Source organism: Elephantulus edwardii, unplaced genomic scaffold (genome assembly GCF_000299155.1).
Source record: "Elephantulus edwardii isolate Elephantulus edwardi_28Jun2011 unplaced genomic scaffold, EleEdw1.0 scaffold00185, whole genome shotgun sequence".
NCBI lineage: Eukaryota > Metazoa > Chordata > Mammalia > Macroscelidea > Macroscelididae > Elephantulus > Elephantulus edwardii.
The window spans coordinates 3,500,861-3,506,413 of NW_006399935.1; the positions used below are offsets into that span (position 1 = coordinate 3,500,861).

At 47.5% G+C, this 5,553-nt stretch overlaps 1 protein-coding gene across 1 annotated transcript in view; it reads left to right on the forward strand.

Annotated features, from left to right (window-relative positions):
* The first annotated feature begins 5,064 nt into the window (after nt 1-5,064).
* ACER1 (alkaline ceramidase 1) overlaps nt 5,065-5,553 on the forward strand; it is a 36,563-nt gene continuing 36,074 nt past the window's right edge. The window contains exon 1 of the mRNA XM_006896424.1: nt 5,065-5,157. Within this exon, the coding sequence (XP_006896486.1) occupies nt 5,065-5,157 (93 nt within the window). The remainder of the gene's footprint in view (nt 5,158-5,553) is intronic.

Here is a 5,553-nt window from a genome sequence, read left to right on the forward strand (position 1 = left end):
TGGGGGGAGACTGAGAAAGATGGGTTCAATAATGTATACTGCATTGAAACAGATGACAGAGAAAACTGTTTAAAAGGGATATGTGATTAGGTATTTTTGACATGACAGGAGTCTAGAGCGAAGGCTGCATGGTGGAGAGGACCTGGGGGAGGGTTTGTAAAACAATGAAAGAATTTTTGTTTAGCTTTTACAGGATGGTAGTATACTGGGGTGGGGGAAGGTTGGGAGGCGGGGAAAGTGCAACAATGAATGAATGGAAATAAAAAAAAAACCCTCAGGTAAACATGAAAAGAATTTTTTGAGATGGTCTCTAAGGTGGTTGTTGTTGGTAGGTGCTGTCGTGTCGTCTGTGACTCGCAGTAACCCTGTGACAGTAGATCTAACCTTGCCCTGTCCTGCATGATCTCTGTCACGCTCAGGCCTTTCCCAGAAAGCTGTCTCTCTCTACGCACTGGTTCCTCCTGGAGAAACTACACTCAACGGAAACAAGATGCAGTGTCACCTTCCTCGTCTCTAAGACGTGCTCTGCTTGCACTTCCTCCAAGATAGATCCGTTTGTTCTTTCAGCAGTCCAGGGTATGTGGAAAACTCTTCTCCAACACCACATTCAAAGGCATTGATTCTTCTTCAATCTTCTTCATTTGTTATCCAACTTTCAGATACATGGAAAATAGTTAAAAATATCATGGCTTGGCACATCTTAGTTTTTAAACCTACATTGGAGGTTCTTAGAAAACCTTAGAGATACTGCAAGAACCTGAAAATTTAGTTGTAGTTTTTGTTGTTGTTAGGTGTTGTCAAGTTGGGTACAACTCACAGCGATCCTAATAATCTGAACTGTGTCCTGTCCTGCGCCATCCTCACACTTCCTGACACACTAGAGCCCATTGCAGCAGTCACTGTGTCAGTTCACCTGGTTGAGGGTCTTCCTCTCCTTTGCCAACCCTCCACCCTTCCCAGCATCATCTCCTTCTCCAAGGAATAGCCCCTCCTAGCAACATGTTCAAAGTATGTGAGGCAATGCCTCGTCCTTCTTGTCTCTAAAGAGCGCTAAGACTGCACCCTCTCCAAGACGTATCTGCTCGTTCTTTTGGCCGTCCATGGGATGTTCAGTGCTCTTCTCCAACATCACAGCTCAAAGGCATTAGTTCTTCTTCTGTCATCTTTATTCATTGTCCAACTCTCAGGTGCATAGCAAGCGATCGGAAAGACCACAGCCTGAATCAGACACAACTTACATCATTACTCCTCAATAACTTGGAGAGATCCCTAACTGCAGTTTTTCCAGTGCAATGTGTCTCCTGAGTTTCTGACTGCTGGTACCAAGGGTCTCAATTGTGTTGTAATGAGAGATGGCCAAAAAGATTGAGACTTAGCAATTTCAGCTTGTTCAGTTCCACAATCAACATCCTTGGCGACAGCAGTCAGGAAATCAAAAGACAAAGTGCATTAGGAAAATCTGTTGTCAAGGACCTTTCCAGAGTGCTGAAGAACAAGGATGTCAATCTAGAAACTAAGGTGCACCTGATCCAGACCATGGCTTTTGCAGTTACTTGTTATGCATCAGAAAGCTGGACAAAGACCAAAGATGACAGAAGAAGAATAGATGTCTTTGAGTTGTGGTGCTGGAGAAGAGTATTGAACATATCATGGACCGCCAAGACGAATCTATCTTGGAGAGCATGAAACCAAGAGGCAAGTATTTTGAAGGTCCATCTCACATACTTTGAGCATGTTTCCAGGAGGGACCAGTTCTTGGAGAAGGACATCATGTTTAGAAGGGTGGAGCAACAGCGCAAGAGAAGAAGACCCTGGATGAGATAGATTGACACAGTAACTGGGATAAAGGGTGTAGGTGTGTCAGAGACAGTGAGACTGTCTCAGGATAAAGCAGGGTTCAGAGCAATTGTGCATGGGGTCACTATTAATTGTAGTTGACTCAGTGGCACATAACAAGAAGCATGTGTCAGGATGGCACCTTCTCACACACTATTTAATCTGTTGAGTAAATACTACTACCAGCTGGACCACTTGAAGAATGTGACATGAGGATTAGGGAAAAACGCATCACCAACTTGAGATTTGCAGAGGAGGCAACCTTGCTCGCTGATGAAATCAAGGAAGACGCGAAGCACTTACTGAAAAAGATCAAAGCCTTCCGTATGGATTACATCTCACATAAACAAAGCAAGGAGCCTTGCAACTGTACAAATAGTGACATTGTGATAAACAGAGAAAAGATTAAAGTTGTCAAGGATCTCATGTCTCTTGGATCTCTAATGACTGCCCATGAAAGCAGCAATCAAGAAATCAAACTATGTAGTGACTAGACTTTATCTGTTGTGGAGAAACTCCTTAAAGGGCTGAAGATGTCACTTTGAGGACAAAGGTGCACCCAATCACCGCATAAGCATGTGAACATTGACCAGTGAATAATGAAGTCTGGAAGGAGAACTGATACCTTTTAACTGGGGCTTTGGTGAAGAGGATTGACTATTGCATGGAATGCCAGAGTAAAGAAATCTGTCTTGGTAGAAGAGTAGCTGAACGCCCCTTGGAAGTGAGTTGAGACTTGGTCTCGCATGTCTGGGACAAGTTATCACAAGGGGTCATTTCCTGGAGAAGAACCTCATGCCTTGCACACCCATGTTCATCGTGGCTTTGTTCACAATAGCAAAGAGCTGGAAACAACCCAAGTGCCCATCAACAAACGAATGGGTAGAGAAGCTCTGGTATATTCACACAGTGGAATACTATGCTGCATTGAAAAACAAGGAACTCATGAAATATTATACAAAATGAATGACCCTGGAGGACATTATGCTGAGTGAAATATTTCAGTCACAAAAGGACAAATATTGCATAGAGTCATTGTTGTAAAACGGGACTGACATCAGGATTGAGGGACGACAGAGACGGAGGGGAGGAATGATGTATACTGCATTAAAACAGATGAGGGAGAGAACTCTTTAAAAGGGATATATGATTAAGTATTATTGTGATGATAGGAGTCCAGAACGAAGGCTTCACAGTGGAGTGGACTTGGGGAGCAATGAAAGAGTTTTCCTTTTCAAGGAGAAGAGTGAATTGCGGGGAGGGGTGGGCAGAGAGAAAAGTGTAACAATGAATGAATGGAAACCCAAAGTCTCTGTAAACTTTCATTAAAAATAATAAAAAAAGAACCTCATGCTTGGTGACGTGGAGGGTGAGGCAAGAAGAGGAAGACCCTCACTGGGGTTGAGAGACATGGTGGCTGTAACCATGGGCTCGTGTACAGCGTCAGGGGTGAAGACGGTCCAGGACTGGACAATATTTCGTTCTTTTGTACACACACTTGCTGCAAGTCGGAACTATGAGTTGGTGTGAGTTGATTTGACAGCAACTAGCAACAACAGATAGTATTCATCTCGTTGTTGTGTGCTGTCGAGTCCGAACCGACCCATAGCTGACCCTCCAGTGGATTTTCAGAGGCAGTAAATTGCACAGGAGGAGATTGCCTATCCTTCTCCTATGAAGCAGCCACTGGATTTGAACTGCAAGCCTTCAGGATTGCAGCTCAGCGTCTTACCACTAGGCCATCAGAGCCCCAGTACTTATCTTCTTGTTATGTGCCATTGAGTCAACCACAACTCATAATGACTCTGTGAACAATGGCTCTGAGCCCTGCCCTATCCTGAGCTAACCTCATCATCTCTGGCACACCCTCCGCATTACCCTAGTCACTGTGTCAACCCATGCCACCCAGGGTCTTCCTCTCCTGTGCTGTCCCTCCACCCTTCCAAACATGGTGTCCTTCTGCAAGGACTGGTTCCTCCTGGCCACATGCCCAAAGTGTGTGAGATGGATCTTCACAGCCCTTGCCTCCAAGGAGCAGCCTGGTTTCACCCTCTCCAGGACAGACCTGTTTGTTCTCTTGGCAGTCCATGGTATATTCACCACTCTTCTCCTGAACACACCTGTGAGTTCTCTTGGTGGTCCACGGGACTCATCTTGTTGTTGTTGTTGTTATGTGCCGTCGAGTCGCTTGCAACTCATAGCGACCTTATGTACAACAGCCCTAAACTCCGCTCTGTCCTGTGCCAATCATACTGTCTCTGACACTCCCATCCCAATTATCCCAGTCACTGAATCAGTCCACCTCATAGAGGGCCTTCCTCTCCTGCGCTGTCCCTCCACCCTCCCAAGCATGATGTCCCTCTCTAAGGACCGGTCTCTCCTCACAACATGTCCAAAGTATGTTAGACAGAGCCTCAGAATCCTTACCTCCAAGGAGCCATCTGGTTTAACCCTTTCCAGGACAAATCTGTTTGTTTTCCTAGTAGCCCATGGTATTCTCAATACTCTTCTCCAGCACCACAGCTCAAAGGCATCAATTCTCCTTCTATCCTCTTTGGTCATTGTCCAACTCTCTGATGCATAACAAGTGATTCATCTTAGGGGCTCATTATTGCTGTGATGATGACAACAGTCTGGTTAAGCACTGGGGAGCCCTGATGGTAGAGAATGTGAAAGGTTGGAGGTTCAAACCCACCAGCTCGACCTGAGGAAGATGTGACAACCTGCTTTCAATAGATTTCCAGCCTTGGGTAGCCAGTGGGGCAGCTCTGCTGAGTCAGCATTGATACATGGCTTGGGCTGGGTACTGAACTGCTCACCAAGTGGTTGGAGTTCAGACCCTCCCGAGGTGCCCATGGAGAAAGTTCTGGTAACTCTCCTCCCACTGTCACAGTCATTGGAAAAGGCTGCAGAGCACAGGTCTACACGCATGCACACATGATTGTCATCCTGAAAACGGACCCCCGGCCTCCAGGTGACCCAGGTGGACACTGCTTCCCCCCTCACTGTGTTAGCTCCACTTGATTCTTTTCTGTTCTAAATAATCAGGCTCTGACCAAATTGGTGCAGCCACGGCCACGGAGCAGCCCAGCAGGTTTTTTTGTCTCGCCTGCCTCAGGGCAGAGGGTGGCCTCTCCCTGCCCGCCCGCCGCCTCTCCAGGGTTGACACTCCCAGGCTCACCTGCCAGTCTGCCAGATGCAGCCAGCAGGCAGCGGGCAGCAGCCACGATGCCCAGCATCTTCGCCTACCAGAGCTCGGAGGTGGACTGGTGTGAGAGCAACTATCTGTACTCAGAGCTGGTGGCCGAGTTCTTCAACACGGTGAGGGGCTGCGCAGCTGGGCGCATGGGAAGGCTGGTGACTGAGGCGTGCCTCCAGCCGGGGTTCAGACCTGTCCTCACTGGGGAATCTCGCTCGAGCAGTTCTCCTCTCTGAGCCTGTGGTTTCTCCTGTCTTCAGTGATGGCATCCATCCACTGGTGGATTCGGGCAGCTGACTCCTTCTTGGGCACCCAGGGCGCATTCTGGACACACAGCAGTGACCACAAGGAGCTGGTCTCTGCCCACACAGGGGTCACTGGCCGGGGGGAAAGACAGCAGGACCACAGGCAGGGAAGAATTCCTGGAGGTGTGACTGCCTCATTTGTTCTTGGGATTAAGTCTTGGGCTGATAGAGAAAAGGCTGGCAGTTCAGATCCACCAGCTGCTCTAAGGAAGG